We start from the raw sequence: 23,150 nt of genomic DNA on the forward strand, positions 1-23,150 counted from the left end.
GTGTTACTGTCATCACAGATACGATTGCCTGTCTCAAGTGTCCCCTGTGGCACAAGACATGGCAAATAGAAATGAATCTACACCTTGTTAGCCTTACTGCTGTTGGTGCTTCTTATATTTATTTATGCATTTATTTATTTATTTTTGCATAGCTATGACTTCATCTCTTTATGGTGAAATGTCACCCAATTTTGCATGCAGGATATTTCTGTAGCTAAATTTTCCAATAATTTCAATTATGGGATGGATTTTGCTGTGGTTGCTTAGCAACAGGCATATAAAAATGTAAAATAGAAAAGCTCAGTGCTTTTGGTAATCTGAACTTGACATTTCACACACATAACCAGCTTCTCAAGAAGCATAAATTGTTTCATATTTGTAGTTTTATATTTATTTCAAATTTTGCCTCTCACTACATTACGAAGGACAACTAAAAAGAACAGCTCAAGTAGTAGTGACAATTTCTTTAAGCAGACATAACAAGCAAATATTCCATTATAGTCCAGTAGATGTCTTGGTAGTGACCTTTTTCAGGGCTCCTAAAAGCATGAAATGGACTTATATTTGTTCCTGTCTGCTGCCTTTGACGTCACAGCTCAGGATAGTCACTAGTCAAGGGTTTGGGATTGTGAATGTACTTGTGGTGTAACCAACAAATCAATGTTGTCTTGATTTCATTTTCCATCTTCTCCGAAAAGAAAAAAACACTGGCTCAAAAACCAGTATCCAGAACTGATTTCCCATCAGTAAGGATGGCAGACTTCGAATTGCAGACTTCCAGGTGGTCACATGCCAGGCAAGCGACTGCGGTTAAAACGAATGGGAATCCTAACTGATAGCTTTCACCTGGTATTATTGACCTCCTTGTTTCAGGTGTACAAGCACAAAGCTGCTGAAGCCCTATTGATTTTTACTTAATACAGTTAAGCTAAATTGGTCAGCAAGGAGTATTTAGAATACTCTTGGAATATTTTACATTGCAGTGAGTTCATGTCCATTAGTATCATAGTGAAATAAATTATGGGTGAAACCCACACTCATCTGCCTGTAATTATCTGTAGTACATTCATATTATATTTCTATCCGTGTACTGAATACAAAGAACTCCTCTCTTGCTAAGGGCTTTGTAATTATTATTTTTTAAACACATAAAGGTCTAAGCTGTATTGGTTAGATTTTCTCTACAGTGCCATATGCAGTATGATCCTTGTTCTACAATGTCTTTAAAAGTGTCATTTTTAAAATCCTCAGTCCAGATCTTATTGTCAGTTGTGTTACATTAATCATTTAATTGCCTGCTTCTTGCTGTTCAGGTTAGACCTCGTATACAGCAACTTGAAGCTGCATTTATACTTATTTCTTACTGAATCGGTCTTACCTCAATTTTAAAAAGGAAAGACGGATAGCTGTAAACTGTATTTGATATAAGCATTACACTATATTAAAATTAGCTTATCCAAACATATTATAATTTAAAAATCTTTCCTCCACTTAAACTGCTTTAGATTGATCGTGTTACATAAAAGTGCAAGGACAGAGTTTTCCATCAAGATGGTGTGCCTCAGGTTACTACTTTTTGTCCTTGGTGCCAAATGTAGTCCAGCTGTATTAAAGAAACTGCACACTAACCCGTCAACCTCCATGTGCTACACTACCAGTCCCTTAAAGTACCCTGAAGGATTGCTGGTCTGTATGAGCTAGTTTTGTTACACAAAAGCATCTAAATATACCTGAACTAATCATGTCCATGTCTATGACTCACAAACTGAAACAAAATAAGTGGCTTTTAAACGAGTGTGTTAGAAAGTGCGTCATCGACATATGACTACATGGTGCTCTGTGGTGAGTGCTTGACCTTGCAGTGTACTCTCAGGATGCATTTGGGGTGAAAATATGAACAGGGGACTCTTTTCTATGTGAATGAGTCTTCCTCAGAGACACATTAAAGTATCAGGATCTGATGCATACAGGCCTGCTTCAAGATGTACCTGCCTGTTACCCAAAATAAATGCAAGAGAGAGACAAACATAGAAGGACTTCAGCACAGAATTCCCAAGAATAATTTATAGTCAGATATTACTACAAACACTTTAATTATTCAGACATATTTTTTATTCATTTTACCAAAAATAAATAAATTTAATAAATCCTGTTGATAACCTACAGAGTGTCTAAACTGTAGGTTGCAGAGTGTGAGAATGATGGCTTGTTCATGTCAGGAAATAATAAGAAAAATGATCAAAATCAAATCTGATTGACTTGCCGTATATTTTTCATGAAGCGCCACAAGTGTTTCTTGTGCTGTTTTTCATGCATTTCAAGCTATCCGCTTGTAAAGTTGTGACAATTGAGAATATGATCATATGAGCTGTATATGAGTGCTGGACCATAGAGTCCTGGACACTACAAGTTTAACAATAAACTTTATAGATAATTCACTGTCTAGCAATCTGAGATTTTGTTATGGAGACAAGGGTTATGATCATGATTAGCGGTAGTAGCAACATTTGTTTTTGGACCTGGAAATGGTGACACTTATGAGCACATATAACAACCAGCTAACAAAAATACAGTGCCACACAGTGTGATTCACAAGCAGATGAGTCTTACATGAGCTGGTTGATTTAATGAATCTTTCTGTGTGACACACAAACCCAGGAGTTACAAGTTTCAATCAGTCCGATGAACAAATTCGTCAGAGCAGCTACTCAATCAACAAATGACTTCCTTACTGAACTGAATCATTCCTCCGCTAAAGCCATTAGGCTGCTCGTACATGCTGTGCCAGCAGGAAAGCAAAAATATCTCTTTATCGGTATACCGCATACTCATGTCTGTGTTGAGTTCCCCATTTTTACAGTTTATGCATGCAATGCATAGTTCTCAGCCTACCAAATTCAACAGTATGACATAGAAAACAAGATAACGAGAGCAAAATGAGAGAACAAATGGGTCTTTCTCCCTCATTGTTCATTATGAAATGTTTTGGTGGATCTTGAGAGTAATTATGTGTTTCTAGTATAGGGTCATAGCTTGAAAAAGTTTGGGAACCCCAGCTGTGAACAGTCCCAGTTCAGCAGTTATTTCACCTAGATTTCCTTCACCCGCTCGGTTCCCAGACAATTCTCCAGGGAGGCTGTTCCTGCAGTTAGGGTACTGTAATCACTTCAGATAAAAAGCACCTGCTAAATGACAAGCAGTCGATATTTCCACAAGGTCCTGATTTTAAGGGGAAAAAGGTTAAGCCCAAAACACTTTAAAATCTTTACCCTGTGGATTAACGTCACTGGAAAATGGATGTTAGCTAATGATTACCAAGATGGGGTTCATCTCCCCCATATATTTCACTTTGAACGATGGTGAAGCAGGACGGGTTTATTCTAAAGGTTTGCCAGCTGTGCCTATCTGCCTGCCAAATAAGCAAACTAAGAAGCAAAGGGGAACAACATGTCACCAGCTGAACCCCAGTCATAAATCTCTGAGCTTTTCTCATATTTTAAAATGACTTCTGTTAAAGCATCACACAACACAACCATCCCCCATGGGATTTTTTTTTTGGCTGGTAGGTTTTGACTTTTTGCCGTTGAAGGCATACTTGATTTGAGCTTCAGTCCGCTGACATGATGGCCATGTTGTGTATGCAATCTTTTCAGACCCATGGCATTAGTAGGACTGTTCTAGAAATAATAACCCATTACCCGTCTCAGTGCGGGCTGGGGCGAGCAGGAGCCATGCATCTCCACTCGTCCACACCACAGAGTGATGGGATGAGGAATGGGGTGGAGAGAAATCACTCTGGCAGATGTAATGACTCCGTAAAGAGCAGACATAACAACTGCTTATCAGCACAGCAAGCCCTAATCAGTGAAGAGAGCATGTGAGCGCGAAGGTTACATTAAGAAACACACACACACACACACACACAGATTAATCAAGACTCACTCATAATCAGCTTCTCATCACGCTAATACCAAAGCTAATATTAAACTGCAAAAAAAAGTGTTGCTATCTTTCTAACACATTGTGTAGCCAAGCAAATCAAGCAGAAGGCAACAGCTCTAACAAAAGCCTGCACAAATGATTTCGTTCCTCGTGCTGTCTTGTAACCTGGCCTTTGGATGCATGGATATGGTTGCTAGGCGCCGCCTAAAAGTCTCGCTAACGCCGCTTCTCACTTTTGTTGCCATGGCAGCCTGAAATGCCTCTGTGTCTCTCCTCTCTCTGCCATCACAATAAGTCAACGAGGTTTGTGGCATTGTAATGGAAAACTGAGAGCACAATATATATCATCCAACAATAGCGGCTCGAGGCGGTGAGGGTCAAGTGGTGTATTTAACCACAAGAATGAGATCAGTGGAACAGTTCAGCGAGGCCCGATGGTGTGTAATACAAACTGATCGGCAGAAGCATGATGTGCCAATCAGAAGGTTAAGAGGGACCACCAGAGACATTTCATCAGTAGGCTCGTTTGGTAACTGAACTCTGAGCTAGGCCACAGGTGATTCCATCATCCAATTTCATGTCTGTACTTAATTTTACAACCTACCTTCTCACAGACCCATGAAATAAATGGATACTTTTTATCCCACTATAATTCTTCATTAAGTACATTTAACAACTTTGGCCTCAAAATAAACGTAGTTGAGCCTGCTGTTCCAGTACCATACCAAGGTACAGTGATGTAGTATAAAGTAATAAAGGATTATTGTATTTATATAATGGTAGGAAAATGTCTTTATCTGCAGCGAGTCATTCACAAGCTGCTCTTGCAGATGTTTAATTTAATAAAGATGTTTGTCGCTGGCAAAAGATACAAGGCAGTTTCTGGTTTGTTTCAGTGGATTGTAGGTGGAAATCCTGTTCGTCTAAGGTTCTTCTAGCTCTCCGTGTTAAAAAGTAAAAAGTACTCCAAACGATTCAGTCCGTTAGTGAACTCTATGACTGATTCAGTCTGAATGGCAGATTATTTTTTAGACTGGGGGGTCCTCAACTCTGGACCACGAGGTCCACTTTCCAGCAGAGTTTAGCTCCAACTCTAATCAAACACCCCTGAGCAAGCTAATCAAGGACTTCAAGATCTTCAAGCTCACTACAAAAATTGCTGGTAGTTGTGTTTAATCCAGCTTGGAGGTGGAGCTAATCACTGCAGGAAAGTGGATCTCTCGAGGTCCAGAGTGAGGACCCCTGGTCTAAATTAAAATCTCATTTTGACTAATGGCAATTTGCTTGCGCACCTGTTTGGCTGACGCTACTATTTCTGCAATATAATATTATGCTAAAAACATCAATAATAGTATGCTAGTGTCCCGAATTCAGTCTGATTCTTTAAAAAGAATCAAAAGAATCATTAGTGAATCAGGTTGGTTGTTTTCTGGCAGCTGACAGAAGATGTAGACCGCATGAGAAATTATCCTCACGTCGTGTTATTTTCCACATCAGACAATTATTTATATGAAACAAGTGGGGCACAGCAAGAAATGACTATTCTGTAGTGACACCCCTAGTATACTGTAAATGAAAAAACATACTGAAGGAAATATGAAACATAGGTACTAGTGTTTGGGCTTGGTAAACAAACAAAAAAATCAATTTAATATAATTGTAAATAATCTGCAACACAGTTCGATACTATAATATAATAGCGATATCTTCGTCAATACAGCTCACAGCCTAAAGTGATGGTTTGACAAACCGACTCGTGAGGTAACTTATTACCCTCCGGTTTCTCCGGAATCAAATTCGTCCTTCAGCCGCCAGAGGACGCTGCTACACCCTGCGCTTCAACAGCGCGCTTCTTCGCAGCCTTCAGCTCAATGACAGCAGCAGCACAGGAAACCAGGAACAGCGCTGACGAATGTGTTGTTGTTTTGAGCCACAGCAGGTAGGGTTCTGAATGTGTGACATACAGAGATCAAATAACTGATTTAGAACGCTTATACAAGCTATTGCAGATGTGTTTTATACATGAATGTCGTGCTGTAGTGATTAATAATAGCTCGACGTATGCTCAGATACACGAAGCTCTGCGAGAGCTCTGACATATTTGGATATTTGGCACCAATGATACATTCGGAAAATGAATTAGCAATCAACTATGCAACTTTATAACGTTATAATGTCCTGGTTTATGTGTCATACCACTGTGTTCACTTTCTAGTCCACTCCATTGTATTTTCTCTGTTCCTCTTCAACAGAGTGCATGGGTTGCTTTAGAAGGATGTTGCAATCTGTTTGTCACCACTGACTTCTGCACTGTGAGACAATAGGGTGACTGTAGATCTGTGTGAACAGCCGTCATGTCTGCAGCCGGTCCGCCGCAGTCTCCTAGTGTGGATAAGACTGAAGTGCTGGTCGAGGACTGGTGTCCCGTGCTGGCTGCAACCTTCGCTTACTGGGACAACATCCTGGGACCTCGTGTACAGCACATCTGGGCCCCCAAAGGTCAAGGGTTGTCGCTGCTGAGTGATGGCGAGGTCACGTTTCTGGCCAATCACACGCTGAACGGCGAGATCTTGCGAAGTGCTGAGAGTGGCGCAGTGGACGTGAAGTTCTTCGTCCTGGCGGAAAAGGGAGTCATCATAGTCTCGCTGATTTTCGACGGAGAACTCAAGGGTGATAAGAACACCTGCGCGCTGTCAATCATCCTGCCGCAGTCAGAGCTAAGCTTTTACCTGCCACTGCACAGCGTGTGTGTGGAGAGACTCAAGCACATCATCCGCAAGGGACGCATCTGCATGCAGAAGGTCTTGTAGCTGTGCACCTTTTACTTATAATCATTCTGTTGTTCAGTATTTTCCATAATGTATCAGTGTGTGTGTGTTATATCTCATAGGGTTACAACATAATCTCAGTGTTATCATCTGAGATTGTTCCCATAATGGAGCTCCTTACCTCCATGAAGAAACACAGTGTACCTGAGGAAGTGGATGTGAGTATTTTGACATTTTCTTTATAAGGGGCTCTTGGACACTTTTTGTCCTCAGTGGGAATTTAGAGTAGATAGAAAATGAGGAGGGAGAAGTAGATTCGGATGTGAGCCGGACTCAGACTTGCTTTTTCCTCATTACAGTTAAAGGACACTGTGCTCAATGATGATGATATCGGAGACAGCTGTCACGAAGACTTTTTACACAAGTAAGACACGATGCATCTTTAGTAGAAGTCAATGGTCTGGTTTGAGTTGCTTGTTTCGTTTAGGTTGTGATGTTTGTCATCCTTCTCTGTCACAGGGCTATCAGCTCTCATCTTCAGACGTGCGGCTGCTCCATGGTGGTTGGCAGCAATCCTGACAAAGTCAATAAGGTGCACATACCCACATGTACATTCTCAACATTCGTATCTGAGCGTGAAACTCGAGTAATGATGTTTCTTTTGTAGATCGTGCTCACGCTATGCCTCTTCCTCACTCCAGCGGAGAGAAAGTGCTCTCGACTGTGTCACCCCGAAGGCTCGTTTAAATATGACACTGGCCTCTTTGTTCAAGGCCTCCTTAAGGTATCCACAGTGTCGCTCCACGGGAAACTCATAACTACTGCCCATTTGCACAGAATGTCCAGTACTAAATTACTTGGGTCCATAATCATTAAGAAGCCCTCGTAGCTCTGGTGTATGGTAGTTTATAAATGTTCCTCTCTTCTCTTTCCCAGGACTCCACAGGCAGCTTTGTGTTGCCCTACCGGCAGGTGCTTTACTCCCCATACCCCACCACCCACATCGATGTGGACATTAACACGGTCAAGCAGATGCCACCCTGCCACGAGCACACGTACCATCAGCGGCGCTACATGCGAGCTGAGCTCAGTGCCCTCTGGAAGGCCGCCAGCGAGGATGACATCAGTTCTGACAACCTCCTCAATGCCCAGGACTCCTACACACCAGACTTGTATGACCTTTGACTTCTACATAATTTCTTAGTCTGGAAACTGTATCATGCAACATCTCATGGTCTTTTAATTCAAATCCACAGAATGTACTATATATATATATATATATATATATATATATATATATATATATATATATATATATATATATATATATATATATATATATATATAGTTAAGGGATGATGTACAGTGAGTTGGTTATTATTGCAGAGGGAAGGGATATTGTTTTTTGTTTTTTTGATTAATGCTGTTGATTAATGACCTACTGACTGTATATTATTCTGCTGATTATATGATTACTTAACAGATTTATAAAGTGATCAAATGCAAGAAAAAGAGACTGTAGAGAGATACAAGATCTATCAACTAGCTCAGTGTTTGATAGCAGGGACAAAGAAGAGTTGAGTGGTAATAATTGTGTAAAAAATATTTAAATGCAGTTTTTTTTTATAAAATCAAAAAAATATTAATTGATCTTAGGACTTGTTGTGTGTATATATATATATATATATATATATATATATATATATATATATATATATATATATATATATATATATATGGTATTAAAATAAGGTTCACAAGTTAGTTCATCCATAAGCAAATAAATGAATCTTAATTTATTCATAAACATGCTATTATTTGTTTTTAATTCATCTTTTTTCCTAATATAGGCTACTGTTGAAATGTTTGGGTCAGTAAGAATTTTTTAAAAGATGGAATACATTTATTCAGCAAGGATGTTTTACAATTGAACAAGAATGACAGTAAATACATTTATAACATTACTAATAAATGCTGTTCTTTCTAACTTTCTATGCATCAAAGAATATATTGAAATCGCAAACTTTGTAATTGTAATAATATTTCACACACTGACTGTGTTTACTGTATTTTTGACCAAATTAATGCAGCCTTTGCGAGCATGAGATACTTCTTTCCAAAGTATTTGACAATATTGCTAACATTTGAAGGATTGTGTATACATGTTAATTCATACAACTATGTAGAATTTAACATTAACATTATGATTAGTAAATGTTGTAAAATTATTATTCTGTGTTACTTTATCTATTGCTTTAATGTCAATGTAAACTGCTAATGTACATTTATTTCTTGATCCGAGTTCTCTGTTTGAGATGCTTGTAGAGTGTGAATAGTCTCCACTCTCTGTTAATATCACGGTTCAGGGCTGTGACCAGCACAGAGCTGCATCATTGATTTGTTTTCAAGGCCTGTCAGTGACAGTTTGACCGAGAATTTTTCCATTAAAAGTTGCTGAGAGGTGAAACAGAGACATTTCATGTCTCATTTGAGGGCACTGGCCATAACATTCACTCGAAACGCTGTGCACATGTTCAAAAACAATGGAATCAATGTCGTTTGTCGAGTAGTCAACTTCTGAATCTTTTCTTTAGAGAATTAAAAGCAGCTCTTAAACTCTCTCAAGAGGATATGCGAGGTTTCTAAACCCTCTGAATCACTAACTTAATTGTATGGCTTTTCCTAGGAATATATTTCAGGACGTCATGCACAAAGACACACTTGTGAAGTCTTTCATTGATGAGGTAAGCTTGTGCTCCTTTTCTTCTGAGCTTTATAATAACTTCCTCCGCTTTGACCTTGATAACATTTGTGTTTGCATCTTTGTCGATCTCTAGGTGTTTCTGTTGAAACCAGGTTTGTCTCTGCGGAGTGTGTATTTGTCCCACTTCCTTCTCCTGCTGCACAGGAAGTCCCTGACACTGCTCAGATATATTGAGGATGAGACGTAAGTAAGCTCAAGCAGCTTTGAGCTCACAACTTCTACAGACACCACACAGTGTAATTTATTTTAAATACTGTATTTAACTAGATATTCAGTATCTTATTCTTACTGTAGATGAATAATGCACTCATATGCAGTCAATGACAATTTTCAGTAACGTCAAGCTCAGTTTTATGTGAAGGTGGGTGATAAATTCTAACATTCAGAAGCACAGTTATGTGAAATATTATTACAATTTGAACTGTTTTCTTTTTTAATATATTGTAAAATGTAATTTGTTCCCGTGATCAAAGCTGAATCTTCAGGACACTTCTGCAGTCTTCAGTGTCACATGATCCTTCAGAAATCATTTTAATATGCTGATTTGCTGCTCATTATTACAACTTATTATTATCAATGTCGAAAACGTGCTGCCTAATATATTTGTGGTACATTAAAATTTTAGTGTATCTTTTTTTTCAGGATTCTTTGATAGATAGAAAGCATTTATATGAAGTAGAAATCATTTTTGAATGGTAGTGTAAACTATTTTTTAGCATGATTTAAATATTGTTTTCTTTTTTTTTAAGTCATGGATATTACAGTTAAATTTTATCAATAAAAAAAAAATGATTTAATATAGTATTTAGCTCTTTTATCTGCTCTGCATTACTTATTTCCATCTAAGCAAATTGTTTAGTTAAACTTGATAAACATGTATTCCATTACACCTTCAACATACCTTGCTGTACTTTTAAAGAAACTACTCATTATGTCACATTGATTGTTATTAATTATAGGCAGAAGGGCAAAAAACCTTTCAGATCTCTACGCAACCTGAAAACGGATTTGGACTTAATGATGGAGGGTGACTTGAATATCATCATGGCGATGGCGGAGAAGCTGCGGGCAGGCCTTCACTCCTTTGTTTTTGGAAAGTCTTTCCTTACCAGTGTGCAGGAGCGTGACCTCCTCATTAACTTCTGACCTCCGAACCCTGTGGTCATTATGCTACGGGACACTTTGGGCACTCTTTATGTTTTCTCGGTATACTTATGTGTGCTTTTTGTTTACAGGCTTCTGAACAACACCTGCTGCTGAAATGTCAACTGATTCACTTGTGCTTTAAAATAATGATAACCTGATTAATAATGCTGATAAGTTTATAGTTGTGTGAAGAAGATTTGGTGCTCATGAGATTCTTGAATGGCATTTGTGCAAACAATGTTTGGATTTCACTCTTAATGGCTTTTTGGTGTATGGCTAACCAACATAACATATGTACTGTACATTCATTCAATAGCACGATAAATTGGCAATGTGTAACATGGTAAGGCCATTTAATCTTACTCTCGATTAATATATAATAGACATGACTTTCCTCTAATTTCAATTGGATATGGTTTAATTAAAGTAAGTTTTACTCTGTAATAACATTCCCTGGCCTTTTTCTCTTTGATGGTCTGTAGACTTTACAGATGACAGATATGTTCTTTTGCAGAAGCCTATTTACTGGGAGACATTTATATGTGCCTTTACTTGACTCTAACAAACTAAACTAAGGGTTAATTAAATGGCTCATACTTTTGCGTCTGGCTTCAGGCATGAATATTGGAAAGCTGGTGAGAATGTGGAAAAAGCGAAGTGCAACTTGACTCATAAGGCCAGATCTCTGGTGTAAAATGTGCAAGGAAGTCAGCAAATAACAGGAAGGGCCCCAAAGACATCTTGCTTTCATTTTGAAATGTTCTTCATAAAATATTACTTCACTGCTATGTATGTTATATATCAATTAGATGTCACATTAATGGTCAAATCCTAATGTTTTTTCAAGACATAAATGGTGTTCTGAATATTTTGAACTATTTATGAAATCATAATAAGATGTTTTTTAGACTGTGATGTACTTTGAGATAATTCAAGTTGTAAATGTGTTGTCTTAATAAAGTGTGCCTTTTGTTTGTGAAACATGGCTTATTTGATTGATTATACCTGTTAAATTTCTTTTCTTATTTACTTCTCTAAATAAATAAGACATTTATGAAGCTCATATGGGGATTATGATTTGATGGGACAAGAGTACACTTTATTTCTGTGGTCATGAAGGGTTGGGACAGGAGACGGAAGCATGGAGCATGGAGATATTTCATGTGAAATAACAAACTATTATCAGTCTCTAATCTGATTTTAAAGCAACTTGAAATCAGTTCTTTCAGTTTTAATAAAAATGCTTAAATATACTAATATATTCACACATTTTAATATTCAGTAAAATACTTTCCAGCACAGACAGCATTGCACAATGTTATATATTTCCTAAATAAATAGTGCATTTCTCATTTTTAGAACCCCATATGTATTTACAACGTTTCATAGATAAACAGTCATTACCTGAAAAAGAAAAATCAATTATATTAGGTTTTTATTCAGTTTGGTAAAAATCTTAATTACTGTATCGCTTGTCAGCGTTTTCTTCGCCCTACTTGACAGTTTATCAACCTGACACAAATAACGTGGTTTTTATTGGCTGCTCTCCATGTCACTCATGCCAAGGTTCTATGACCTCGCCCTCTGATTGGCTCTGTCGTGCACAACAGATCCGTGATTGGTTAAACTTTGCACATGACACCAAAACAGGAAGCACAAGCGTTGCTCATGTAAATACTCCGGAAAAGAACTCGTTTGAGAGAAATGGGTGCTGTCGCCTGAGAGGAGTATGAGAGAACAGCTCTATGGATCATGGCAATGTGAAATGTAATTCCACACTCTACAAGGCGAGGTGAGTACGCTGCGTGTTCCCAAATAGGTCGTGTGTGTGATCACGGGCTGCGGCCTGCGATACAGCTGCGATTGTCTGGATTTGATCCTGGATCACCTGCTGAGCCCCAGCGCTGCAGTCATCCACACTGCCATCTGTTCGTTGCATTAAATATGATCATATTTCCAAGTAACTATGTCTTGCAGTTTACAATCATCCAAAGGTTGTGCTTGACATGCCAAGAGCGATTGCATAATTAATACTCTATCAAAATCATCATCATCATCATCATCATCATGTGGCTTTTGTAAGGGTTGCCCCGTCATATTTGTTCGTTTAATGTGGGTGAACTGTACACATTTGGGTTTCATTATTCTACAGTCTATTATTCACAATCGCTTTGGTGCCTGTAGGGCACACACGTACAATAGTCCAGTTGTTACACACAGAAATAATGAGCTTCATTATTGTGTAACATGCCTCACCTTTTGCAGAAGCCGTTTATTCGACAGGATGTGTTAAATATGTGGTTTCTTTATTTAGAATTAAATGGGTAGAATTAAAGCACAGTTTCGAATTCACGTATGTTTGGTAGAACAGCACTAGTGAACCTGTCATGTTAAATGCACTCATTAGTAGGTGTCTCCTGTCATGGTCTCGATCCATTTATTTTGGTGTTATGACCAGCAGACTATACATTATTCCACGTATTATGCAGTTAAAAAATGAAGTGCATGGACATTAATATTGATTTTGATATCCTGTACACACAAACACGCATAGATAAGTAGGAAACATGCCGTGATTGACCATGCACAGTCCAAATCCTGTACTTTATGTATTTGAGTGCTTTGTTTTTGTGTGACTTCTTTTTCACATTATTAGTTTGGAGCAGAACATGTCACAACTGATCTGAGGAATTCTACTGAACATTGCTGCACTATTTGTCAAGGTCTCTGTCAGGCATTCAGATCAAACTAAAAGAATGCAAACCTGAGCTATTGCTGTTTAGGTTAAACATTAGGACCCATTTTCTATCAATTCAATTCAAGTTTATTTGTATAGTGCTTTTTATGATACAAATCATTGCAAAGCAACTTTACATAAAATTCTGTTTCTAAAATATTTCGTAGTAGCTTATTAGTGGTGAAATTTTCAGAAAAATGAATACGAGACATAGTCAACCAGACGATGAACACTATTAACTGCAATTATTATATGATGCAATCACACTAGTAGCAATATTTGTTAGTTCTGTATATTGTTTCAGGGTAAGCATCATCTGATGTCCTCTGAAGGGTTGGCATCGTCTCTTCTCAGGTGTTCTGGATCCAGACTGGAGCTTGTGTAAATCATAGTTACCATGTAAATCGTGGCAAACAGAGAAACAAATAGAGACATAATTAGCGTAGCTGCTGTTCCAACCAAGTAAAATTTGTTAGTTTAACCCAAGCTAAAGAATAAAAATGAGCATTTGATCAGGTACAACTGCAGTCACAAATGATGAGATGCATTATTTGAATCCTTGGCGAAAGAGATGTGTTTTTAATCTAGATTTAAACAGAGAGAGTGCGTCTGAACCCCGAACATTATCAGGAAGGCTATTCCAGAGTTTGGGAGCCAAATGTGAGAAAGGTCTACCTCCTTTAGTGGACTTTGCTATCCTTGGAACTACCAAAAGTCCAGCGTTTTGTGACCTTAGGGAGTGTGATGGATTATAGCATGGTATAAGGCTAGTTAGGTACGCTGGAGCTAAACCATTTTGGACTACCTGTAGCTTGTTTATTGAAGATGCTGGACAACCCCCTAGAAGTGCATTACAATAGTCCAGTCTAGAGGTCATAAATGCATGAACTAGCTTTTCAGCATCAGAAACAGGTAACATGTTTTGTAGCTTGGCAATGTTTCTAAGATGGAAGAATGCAGTTTTTGTAACATGGGAAATACGGGTTTCAAAAGACAAGTTGCTGTCTAATATAACACCTAGATTTTGACTGTAGAGGAAGTAACAGTACATCCGTCTAGTTGAAAACTGTAGTCTACTAGATTCTGTGTACTGTTTTTTTGGTCCAATAAGAAATATCTCTGTCTTATCCTAATTTAATAGGAGAAAATTGTACATTGGAGATGACTCCCCATTTAAATAAACAAAATGGTAGCGATTGAACAGGTAGGATCTAAACTATCTTAGAGCCTGCCCTTGAAAACCTGTATAGTTTTGTAACCGACCTATGAGTATGTCATGATCAATGGTGTCAAACGCATCAATAAAATCAAGTAAATTTTAAAGAGTGAATTAGGTAGCGTCTGGTAATTTGTTAATTTAGCCACTGTGCTAAATAAAAACCGTGGATTGTTTTGGTTATTTTCAATGAGTTTGTGGATCTGCTCGGTCCTGGCAGTTTTTAGAGCCTGTCTATAGCTGGACATACTGTTTTTCCATGCAATTCTGAAAACTTCAAAGTTAGTTTTTTTTCCATTTGCGTTCAAGTCTACAAGTTTCTTTCTTCAGAGAGTGAGTATTACTGTTATACCATGGCTTGGCAAAGTAAATTTTTCTCTAACCTTTTTCAATTTGATGATTTCAATTTTGACAGCTTCTAATGTATTAGAGAAAATAGTGCCCATGTTGCCACTCATTTCGTCTAGTTCATGTGTATTTTTGTGTACACATTGCAGTAGAGATAAATCAGGCAGGTTATTTGCGAATCTGTTTTTGGTGGCTGGAACAATAGTTCTGCCCAGATGGTAATGCTGAGACATATAGTTAATATCAGTTATACACAGCATGCACGATACAAGGAAATGGTCGGTAACATCATCACTTTGAGATACAATATCTATATCAGTAAGATCAATTCCATGCGATGTAATTGAATCTAGTGTATGATTAAAACGATGAGTGGGCCCGGTGACATTTTGCTTGACTCCAAAAGAGTTTATTAGGTCAGTAAACGCAAGTCCTAATGAATCATTTGTATTATCAACGTGAATATTAAAATCTCAGATGATTAGTGCTTTATCAACGGTAACCAAAAGGTATCATAGGAAATCTGCAAATTCTTTTAGGAACTCTGTATACGGCCCTGGTGGTCTATACACAGTAGCCAGAGGAATAGATATAATAGATTTATTTTGCATATCTTGACAGTGTAACATTAAGCAGAAGTATTTCGAATGAGTTAAATCTGTATCCTGTTTTCTGGGTAACACTGAGAATATCACTATATATTGTTGCAACACCTCCTCCACGACCAGTCTGACGGGGCTCATGCTTATAACAGTTATTTGGTGGAGTAGACTCATTTAGACCAAAATAATCATTTGATTTTAACCAGGTTTCAGTCAAGCAGAGTACATCAAAACTATTATCTGTGATCATTTAATTTACAATAACTGCTTTGGGTGTGAGTGATCTAATGTTTATGAGCCCAAAAATGGTATTTTTTTTTTTTTTTCATTTATTTAGAATTTTTCTGGTTTAATCAAGTTACGTTTTTTTCTAGATCCTACATTAAATTTATATTTTAACCACACTATTCGGGGAACAGACACCGTCTTAATAGATTGGACCGGGCAAGTACTTCTATCATTTAAGGGGGTAGAACAAAAATTATGGAGGTAAATCAGTAGCTAAACTCAAGAGTTAAAAAATCAGAATGTGAGAACTTGTAATATTAACATTGGTATTTGTAAGTTGAAATTTACACTCACAGCTCTGAAAAGCTGAATCTTTCAATTTGTACACACAGGCAATGATCAAAAAACCTGTTTTGAATTGGAAGTTGTAGATTGATAGTCACAAATGTGTAAAATTACATTCACACAAAGAAAATTACATGCACAAATGTTTAAGACATATTTACTTTTGCATTTTACTTCAGTTTCGTTGCACAATGTCAAGTTGGCACTTACAACCTCTCAGATCTGGCAGAACAAGTTCAAATCTTAGCGCTTTGACTTTTGCTTCTCCTTTTGCGGTATTCCTGTTACAAAACTCACTTGTGCACTTATATATACAGATGTGAGAGAGCAGAGCCAGGGGCGGGGCTTTAGTGCGAATGAAAACATTTTATTGGTTAATGCCCAAACAATGCCAGCCATCGTGACTTGCCAAGAAAGAAATTTGTGTTTTATGTATATGAATCAGTTATTTGTAAAACGCTGCAAATTATTTTCACTGAATATACTTAGCTTTGACAGGATTTTAAGGGTGCTTTCACACTAGCACTTTTGGTGTGAACCCGGGTTCGATTGACAACAGAGTTCGGTTCGTTTGGATGATGTGAATGCTGTCTTCCGAACTCGGGTGCACACCCACGACCGTACCCGAGTCCGCTTAAAAAGGGTGGTCTGGGGTAAAAGTGCAGAGATTAATGTTATACATATGCTGCCTTCTCCTGCGCGGTCATTACTAAGCACCGGGGTAAACAACTGCTAGCTTGATGATGCAGGAGTCCAGCATGGGTAAGGGGAGAGGGGAGCAATTGAACTAGGGCTGAAACAATTCTCACAAACGAGTCTCCATCTGGCGCAGCGTGGTGCTCACCCTGGCGTGAAGCACGACCGCTCTGGGGCTCTCGCCGTCCTTCAGGATCGCGGGTATCTGTGCAGAAACACCTTTGGGACATTATTTCAGCTTGGCACCTGGCAGATTATGAAAATAGACACTTTAAGGATTTTAAAAAATCAGGTGGCATAAAAAAAGCCGGGGGTGCGCGTGGACCCCTAATTCCATCTAGACTATACCTCTATGCCTTAACCCTCCATTAAACCACACAACCAAACCTGTACATAAACCTAACCATATCCCACCCTAATAGTATCAGAAGTGTTTGCAATACAACATGGACACAATTACATTGTACCTAACAATTTATTATTATTATTATTTTTTCTACATAAGTACATAGTAGTTCAAAACACACAATGTAAAGTAGGACCCAAAAAGTAAAAGGTTTAGAAAGTCCACCAGACCTTCTGTTGTTACTGGCTGTGTAGCACCTAAAGCTCTGCATATCCTTCAGAAGAAAGTTGATAAGGGTTGTTTTTAGCAAGGTCTATGATAATTCTCAACAGTTTATGTGCAATTCATTGCAAATTGTTTTGTTAATTCTGTCTTGATGGAAGGAGGAGGAATTAAGTTAAACTGTAAACTGATTCAACCGCAAATACAGCTCATAGCAAAGCACAGTGGCTTAAACATTATAAAAATAGCTAAACCAAATAAGGCAACCAGATTTTCCATTTAATGTTGATCAATTTATGGTGGTAGTTACATCAGTTGTTTCTCAAGTACTTGCACAATTGTTCTTGAAGATTTGAAGGAAAGGAAGCGTCTATTTCTGTTTTAGATTTATACTCTGAACACTAGAAGACTGCTCCTCTTGTTCAACAGCAGACTTCGTCTAGCTTTAAATCACTCTCAGACTTTACCAGGGGACTAGACTCAACCTCAACACTAATTCAAACAGATTCTTCTCCTGGTGTAAGCCAGAAGAGTAGGCTGAGATGAAGGATGTGTCTTGACTCAAGGAAGTGTCACGTATCATTGATATTCATCTGACCCAGTGGTGTTCAGTTGTAGAGTATATGTTGTTTTTTATCATACAAGCACTGATAAACCACTATAGAATCTCATGTTAATATTTTCTTTTACATGTATGTTTCTGTCACATAATGGTTTGACATCATTACATAGGTTGAGTCTCGTTATATCTTTCATCTAAAAAAAAAGTGATGTCTCATTCTGAGAGCTGTCTGGAAAAACCTGTTACGCTAGAATAAAAAAAAAAAAAAAAAAGCATTATAGAAAGAAATATATTCTTTACAAATGACGCACGCAGCCTCTGGTTTCACGGTCACACAGATGTTTTCATGCCAAGTCGTGTTGCATGCAAGTAATAGGGTACAAGAATCATACGCTGAGCATTGTGCCTGTGAATGCTTCTGTAATTGCCTGGATGAGCTGTTTTAGATTGACGCATTTGAGAGACTTTCTGCAGTATTTAGTGCTGTTGGACTTTTTAAAATGAAATTTTATGCGATACATTTTCTAAATAGTGTAACAGTAGTCTGTGGGTATCTGCTGAATAAAGAGTGTGGATACGTGTTTACAGCTGAATGGATACAGCTTATGTAGTTTAAGTGGTTCTGTTTACAAATGTCTTCCAGTTACAGGATTAAGGTGCTTTTGGGTTATTTCGGATTTAAGGTAGATTACAAGCCGATTTGCTTCTACATTTTTTATCTGAGTGGTGATAATTAATCAAGCAGCATTTGCAAACAATTCCACTTTTGTGTTGGTTCACTCTTTTGTAATGGTTTCTTTCTTATGAATTTCAAATATGTGTCCATCACATTTCCCTTACAGCTTTATTTGTGTTGTCCAGCCAAAAGGAATGGTTCACCCAAAATGTAAATTTGGAAAACAATTGCTCACCCTCAGGTCATCAAAAATATTGATGAGTTTGTTTCTTCATCGGGACAGAGAAATGTAAATTTGATATTTCCACGTTCAAAGGATGAGGCTGTAAAGAATCAATGGTCAAAATGAATCTTTACCACGATGCCACAGCAGTATAATCCCAAACTTTTGCTGTGTTCCTGTCATTCCACTGACGACTGCTTCTCCAATCTTTGCAAGTTCAACAAAAGATTCATAAACAGCTTGTCTTTTGAAAGTTGGCTCATTGCCCAGTTGTTTGGACCAGCTTGCTCCTCCGAATCACAGCCTGTTAGTATGATTAATAATTGTTGCTTTAATGTTTTGTTGAGCATTAAAAAATCTGTTGTGTGGTGTATACACTCAGTGCAGCTGTAGGACTCTGGCTAACTCTCGTTATAATTCTGCTAACCAGCTGTGTGTCTGGCTGCTATTGTCGAGAAATGTGTTGATTAATATAGGATGTCTGTGGTTTTTATTACTTGGAGTCTTGGTAAAGGAATGGTGGAATATATTGGTTTGGAAGCTGCAGTGATTTATCAGTACTCCTTGTCTGTGATCGGATAATGCATATACCATTATTGTTTGAGACTTTACTACCAAGTTGTGGGTACGGTACGGTAACAGAAGCGTAAAACAACCTTTTCCCCTCTGATAATTTATTCTTAGAACAGAGTGAAACACTATCAATATTATCGATGCCATCTTCTCAGTCTGTACACTGTGTGCGCTCTCCAATTATTGACAAGCTGTAATCCAGTAATGTTGATGGGCGTTCTGTTTTCAACATGCGCTGTCCACAGTAGACCAATCTCAACAGACCGGGTTAATGGACCAGTCAGAGCAGAGTAGCCTCACGCAAAGCAGGGGTTTGGAAAGATGAATTTTTTCAGAGTCATTGAGAAATTTAAATGTATATTATAAGACCTTGCATGCATGTAAACCTGTTGCCTGGGACTCCATAAACCAAATTATGAAGCTTTCAAATGGCATAATAGGGACACATTAAGACATTAAAACAACATTAAACCCATAATCCAGTTCCTAGTGGAAAAAGTCTCCCATTGTCTTCTCACATCAGAATCCAAAGAAATATTTAGAACTCCTTTGCACTCTTTTTGCTTGTGAACGGTGCTTGAGATAAATTTCTTTAACTTGAGAAAGCAATAAGCTCTTATAAATAGCAACAGTTTGCAACAGTTTGAAATAAAAACGTCTTGATGGATTATTGCAAACACACAGTTTGTGGATTAGTATGATGTTTTTAATCAGCTGTTTAAACTCTGATCTGATGAAGAAAAACACTCACAAACTCCACAAGAGCTAAATTCAGATAAGAAATTGTCTTATTTGATCTCCGCATATGTCAGCACAAACACTGCAACTTCCTCTTCAGTAAAAGTGCTCCACTATAAGAGGCTCAGACAGACTCACATGATTGAAAATGCACTCAGATGACATTTACCCGGAGTTAACTAAAAACTGAAATGTGCCGTACACAATTGTTGAAATCCTTATTATGTTAACGTTGTCCATGATGGTGTATCACTTTAGGACAGCTAATGAACTAGTGCTGTGTTTAGCCTAGGAACCTCTCTTTTTGCACACTGTGATTGTGAATAGTCTGCTGATTGGCAGTGTTCCTCATAAGTCAGAGGTTGATGCAAACCCGGTGTAATTTAATAGTGATGTCTATTCTACTTTTCTGCAGTGGGGTGTAACCATGGAGAAAGCCAACAACAGTTTCCCCAGTTTCAATGAATTGGATGACTACCTCACCAGACGCAACTCCAACTTTGTGTGGCTCCTCGTGGGTAAGTGGGCATCTGATGTGATTTAGACATCGTTTTCATTCTGCAGATCATATTTAGAAAAAGGTCTAGATTAGAGGTGCCTAGTGCATTGCATTGAGCCTTAAGTTGACAAACGCACCGTTTCCATTTTAGGCTACTCTATTTCCACCATCTGTCTGAAATAAAATAATTGTATTTATAAATGTCATTTATGATTTTTCTTTTATCTATATGTAAACAACTTTTTAAAAAAGCCATCAAAGCCAGCTTGTGATGCTTCTGGTCTAATTTAATTGTTTTGTTATTTTAATACATGTATAGGTTAGAAAGCATGAAGCTTGCGGTGTCAAAACACCAGTCTGTCAGACTAGTTCGAATCAAGAACCTATTGCTAGAAATGCTTTATGACAACGAAATCTCAGACGGCAGATAAAAGTAAACAATAAAGAAATGAGTGATCGTTACAAAAGTGTGCATCAAATAAACTGAACACATTTGAGCATCTTCTTTTCCTTTTAACGGTGGTTGGCAAACCCACTTAGAGGTGCATAGCATACCGCCTCCTGCAGCACAACACTGACATGACAGCTGAAGTAAAATAAGGATCTGTTTGAGGAGAGTCAATACAGATCAGTTAAAAATTGCTTTATTAGCCCTGATCATGATCCTTGAAATTGGCTCAGGACATCCCTAGTTGAATATAATAGCTCTGTTGTTCATTTTAACCTTTAATATTATAGTAATGTTCCAATTTAAAGGGTTCCTTGTGTAGTTCACAGCTTCTTTTAGGAGAGATTTTTTTTCCCTTAAGAAAATCAAACTTTAAGAATCGGCAGATATCATTCTGAATAATCGGCTATTGATATCGGCAGAAAAATTCTGTATCGGTGGTTCAACTTATTATATGAAATATTTTATTCAACAAGGACACATTAAATTGATTAAAAGTGACAGAAAAGACATTAACAATGTTACAAAAGATTTCTGCGTCAAACAAATGCTGTTTTCTGTTTGTTGAATCATGTTTCCTGTATCAAAGGTATCATGGTTTCCACAAAAATATTTACGAAAGACTTTTACAGAAACCTTAAAAAAATCTTACCAACCCCAAGCTTTTTAAATGGTGTAGATCTCCTGCAGGTGACTGGTTTAGCTTGTGTAATTAGCTTGATAAGGCTTATACTCCGTTATTAAGGATGGTGGTTAAAGCGTATGTTGTGTTTGGATTTATGTTTTCCACAGCCACTATTATGTCATGTGGATGGATCATATACCTGACTTACTACAATTCCCGTAATATTGGACTCGTCCTCACCCTCATCATTAATCGTCTCTATAAGAATGGTTACATACACATCGGTGAGTTAGCCTCAGTCTTTTTGTTAATGTTTGTCATGATAATTCTTTCTGTTTCATACGTTTATTTATTTATTTTACAGGTTCATTCTCATTCTCTGTGCTGTCTGGCAAGGTCATGTTCCGAGATGTCTATTTCATCAATGAAGACATGTCGATCAGGTAAACAACACAGTATAATTCAAACTCTGTCCTTTTTTTATTCAATTCCTTTTTATGCTCCATTGCTTTTTTGACTCTACTTATCCTTGTTGTCTGTGTGTTGAGTACCATTTCATTGTTTATGGGTGATATCCCATCTTTATTTACTGTATTGTTAACTTTTTTTCAGAATTCAAGATGGGTTACTTATATTTCGTTGGTGGAAGATGTACAATCCCAAACAGAAACAACATGGTCAGTGCAAAAGCATAACAAATAACCCACAGAAATTGTGCCAGATTTATGTTGTTACTTTTGTTTAAGGGATATTGTTTAAATATAACATCAATCCCACAAATTGTGTACGTGTTTTTTTTTTTTTTTTTTTGATTGCCGCTCCTTGATTGGGTTGATCTGTACCAATTCATTTATTTTCAGTGGAACTTCTCTATGAATTGTGGGTGAAATGCATGTGTAAAGATACATTGTTGATTCTGCTGTTTCCAGATCCAAAGGCTGAGACAAGGCTCTATTTAACGGTTAACGGCTTTGAGTTCCATGTGTATAATCGCACGGATCTGTACGCTCGGCTTCAGGAAATATTTGGCCTAGAGCCCACCCTTATCCCACCCCACCAGGATGAGGAGAAAGGGCGAGAGCAGAGGGATAAATCCCTGGAGAGGTAAACACTGTGCTAATACAAGAAAAAATAAACCGGCTTAGATTCTGCTTCCTAAGATTAAAGGGGTCATATGATGTTTCTAAAAAGAACATTATTTTGTCTATATGGTGTAATGCAATGCGTTTATGCAGTTTAAGGTTTAAAAAAACATTATTATACACACACTGTACATTATCTTTTCTCCTCTAAGCCCCGCCTTCTAAAAAACGCATCGATTTTTATCCAGTGTGTTGTGATTGGCCAAATTACTCAAGCTTGTGATGGAAATGTTACGCCTCTTACCATACTGTGATGCCTTGCCCCTGGCGCGACAAGACAAACCCAATAAAACCCTTTTTTAAC

The 23,150-nt window shown here is 37.7% G+C and overlaps 2 protein-coding genes across 9 annotated transcripts in view; both read left to right on the forward strand.

Moving 5' to 3' along the window:
- Positions 1-5,739: 5,739 nt before the first annotated feature.
- On the forward strand, positions 5,740-11,601 carry LOC128026352 (guanine nucleotide exchange factor C9orf72-like). Its single transcript, XM_052613395.1, has 10 exons — positions 5,740-5,881; positions 6,195-6,743; positions 6,833-6,928; positions 7,070-7,134; positions 7,230-7,302; positions 7,378-7,494; positions 7,647-7,882; positions 9,397-9,454; positions 9,548-9,657; positions 10,434-11,601. Exons 2-10 carry the CDS (start codon positions 6,297-6,299, stop codon positions 10,618-10,620), a joined length of 1,389 nt encoding a protein of 462 aa, XP_052469355.1. The 5' UTR covers positions 5,740-5,881; positions 6,195-6,296; the 3' UTR covers positions 10,621-11,601.
- A 668-nt stretch (positions 11,602-12,269) lies between these two features.
- The window catches only part of LOC128026353 (transmembrane protein KIAA1109 homolog), a 60,383-nt gene continuing 49,502 nt past the window's right edge, over positions 12,270-23,150 (forward strand). For all 8 annotated transcript variants that reach the window (XM_052613396.1, XM_052613399.1, XM_052613402.1 and 5 more), the window contains exons 1-6: positions 12,270-12,412; positions 20,548-20,650; positions 21,872-21,988; positions 22,069-22,147; positions 22,317-22,381; positions 22,634-22,808. In XM_052613396.1, coding sequence (XP_052469356.1) covers positions 20,560-20,650; positions 21,872-21,988; positions 22,069-22,147; positions 22,317-22,381; positions 22,634-22,808 — 527 coding nt within the window. In that variant the 5' untranslated portion in view covers positions 12,270-12,412; positions 20,548-20,559. The remainder of the gene's footprint in view (positions 12,413-20,547; positions 20,651-21,871; positions 21,989-22,068; positions 22,148-22,316; positions 22,382-22,633; positions 22,809-23,150) is intronic.

Source organism: Carassius gibelio, chromosome A13 (genome assembly GCF_023724105.1).
Source record: "Carassius gibelio isolate Cgi1373 ecotype wild population from Czech Republic chromosome A13, carGib1.2-hapl.c, whole genome shotgun sequence".
NCBI classification, from domain to species: domain Eukaryota; kingdom Metazoa; phylum Chordata; class Actinopteri; order Cypriniformes; family Cyprinidae; genus Carassius; species Carassius gibelio.

Coding starts and splice junctions, on each gene's coding strand:
- LOC128026352 (XM_052613395.1), top strand. CDS start 6,297: ATGTCTGCAGCCGGTCCGCCGCAGTCTCCTAGTGTGGATAAGACTGAA. Junction 7,883..9,396: donor GACTCCTACACACCAGACTT/GTATGACCTTTG, acceptor GGCTTTTCCTAG/GAATATATTTCAGGACGTCA. Junction 9,455..9,547: donor TGAAGTCTTTCATTGATGAG/GTAAGCTTGTGC, acceptor GTCGATCTCTAG/GTGTTTCTGTTGAAACCAGG.